General features: G+C 28.7%; 1 protein-coding gene across 1 annotated transcript in view; it reads right to left on the bottom strand.

Annotated features, from left to right (window-relative positions):
* Nucleotides 1-626: 626 nt before the first annotated feature.
* Nucleotides 627-2,346, bottom strand: part of LOC131929900 (uncharacterized) — a 14,402-nt gene continuing 12,682 nt past the window's right edge. Inside the window, exon 6 of the mRNA XM_059286280.1 lies at nt 627-1,212. Coding sequence (XP_059142263.1) covers nt 1,154-1,212 — 59 coding nt within the window. The 3' untranslated portion in view covers nt 627-1,153. The remainder of the gene's footprint in view (nt 1,213-2,346) is intronic.

Consider the following 2,346-nt stretch of genomic DNA (forward strand, 5'->3'; position numbering starts at 1 on the left):
ACAAGAACTGTGTGATGATACAAGAACTGTGTGATGATACAAGCACTGTGTGATGATACAAGCACTGTGTGATAAAACAAGCAATGTCTAATGATACAAGATCTGTGATGATACAAGCACTGTGTGATGATACAAGCATTGTGTGATGATACAAGCACTGTGTGATGATACAACCAATGTGTGATGATACAAGAACTGTGTGATGATACAAGATCTGCGATGATACAAGCACTGTGTGATGATACAAGCACTATGTGATGATAAAAGCATTGTGTGATGATACAAGAACTGTGTGATGATACAAGATCTGCGATGATACAAGCACTGTACAAGATCTATGTTGATACAAAGTACTGAGAACAAGAAAGTTAAGACAACTAAAACTATTTAACATAGAACAAAGGCATAATTCAAACATTTTTAAAAATTAGTAGTCTTTTTAAAATAATAAAATTCGTTATTTTATTTCTTTAATTAAGATTTAATATTTTCAGTTTTTAAACTAAATTAAAATGGTAAATTTTTAACAGAATGCATAAAATATAAAACACATAAAAACTGAAAACAAGAGAAGTCAACAATGATTACATACATTAAAGTAAAAGATAGACAATACTGATTTTTTATTGCAATCACAGAAGTTTATTTCGGTTTTACTGTAAATTTCCTTTCAACATTAGCTCAGTTTTACACTATAAATACAATATAAAGTACATTTTTAGCTATTCGTTTCTTTGCATCTACAAATTCATAAAATGTAAGCAATTAAAATATAGCTGTTAATTTTAACTTACAGGTGCGAATTTTCAATTTTAACTTTACTTGTTACTTCAAAATTAAATGGGTAAGTAAAATAAAAAAAAAATTAAATGAACTAAACAAGATGTTTTTTTAATTTGTTTTAAATATTGTTTTAGTTCGTAACATTACAAATTCATTTCCTGTCATTGAAATGTGAATTTTCAACAACCCATTCCACAAAAGTTGCTTTTATATTAATTAATACATGAAATACTGCATGTATGTATTTAACATCTTAAACTAATATTTATATACGCATTTTTGCAATCGAGTTTTAAAAACTAGATATCGTTTATAACTCAGCGTTGTCTGTGCAAACTTCACGGACATGAAGCTCTTCTCAAAATTAGGATTAACCGATAAATTTAGCCAGAGCAACTGAAACCACAGCTCCAGTTGCGATGATCCATCCTGTAAAATATGTAAACATAGCAATTTATAAATAGGCCCGAACTAGGGTTTTACTCGATAATGTCTTTTCGAGAAAAATCCAAATTGTTCGCCCAAAGTATTTTTTTTTTGGCAATCGCCAAAAAGCGATTAGTGCAAAGGAACAATACTCGGAAAAATAATATAAATACATTTTTAATTTAATACAACATGACATAGAGTTCTTTGTTTCTTTTCATTAATGAAAATAATTTTTTTCGCAAGCGTAACTTTATTTTGAACAGTTTTTTTTTGCTTTTAGAATAGTTTTTAAGCATTTAAAACTGGATATTTTTTAAAAGATCAGAAAAATACATTTGTAATTAAGTTTTCAAAAAAAAAAGTTTGCCTTTGAGACTGTATGATACATACAATATGATCATCATTATATAATTAACGATTCTGAATTTATAATTTTTTTCTATTCTTTATTTACAATCAATTGTAGCTAGTTTATTTAAAACTTTTATTTGCTAAATTCAGTTAATTATTGATTTTATCACATCGATCTTCATGTATAGAAAATGGCTCAACGTTTGATTCAATCTGTGTGCTTATAAAGCAAGATTATAAAGTAAGATTATAAAGCAAGATTATAAAGCAAGATTATAAAGCAATATTATAAATCAAGGTTATAAATCAAAATTATAAATGAAGATTATCAGCAAGATTATAAAGCAGGAATATAGAGCAAGATTATAAAGCAAGAATATTTTTCGGAAGCTCAAGTTAAGATTATGTTTACTGCACATTTTTATTGTCGATCTTCTAGTATGTACTATGAAATTACCGGCATATATAACACGGCGCAAACCGATTTCAATACAAGGACCTGCCTCTCTAGATATAACCGAACACCTACAGTTTTGTAGGCTTATAATCAAAGCAGATTTGATGCGAGATTTTTTTCGAGTGCTGACTGTGGGATCTCAATAAGGCTTGCCGGTCTCGTGTTCTCTCGCTAAAAATTCGAAGTCACGTTGGCCAGGGAGACATAACTTTTCAAACTAAAATAATAATTGTGAACATGTTTCCCATTGATAACAAAGACATTGCTCCTTTTTTTCTACGCCTCGCTTCAAGAGTGTTCAAAATGCAACAATTATAAACATTTTA

This window comes from Physella acuta, unplaced genomic scaffold (genome assembly GCF_028476545.2).
Source record: "Physella acuta isolate Inbredline_101_S28 unplaced genomic scaffold, ASM2847654v3 ptg001690l, whole genome shotgun sequence".
Lineage (NCBI taxonomy): Eukaryota > Metazoa > Mollusca > Gastropoda > Physidae > Physella > Physella acuta.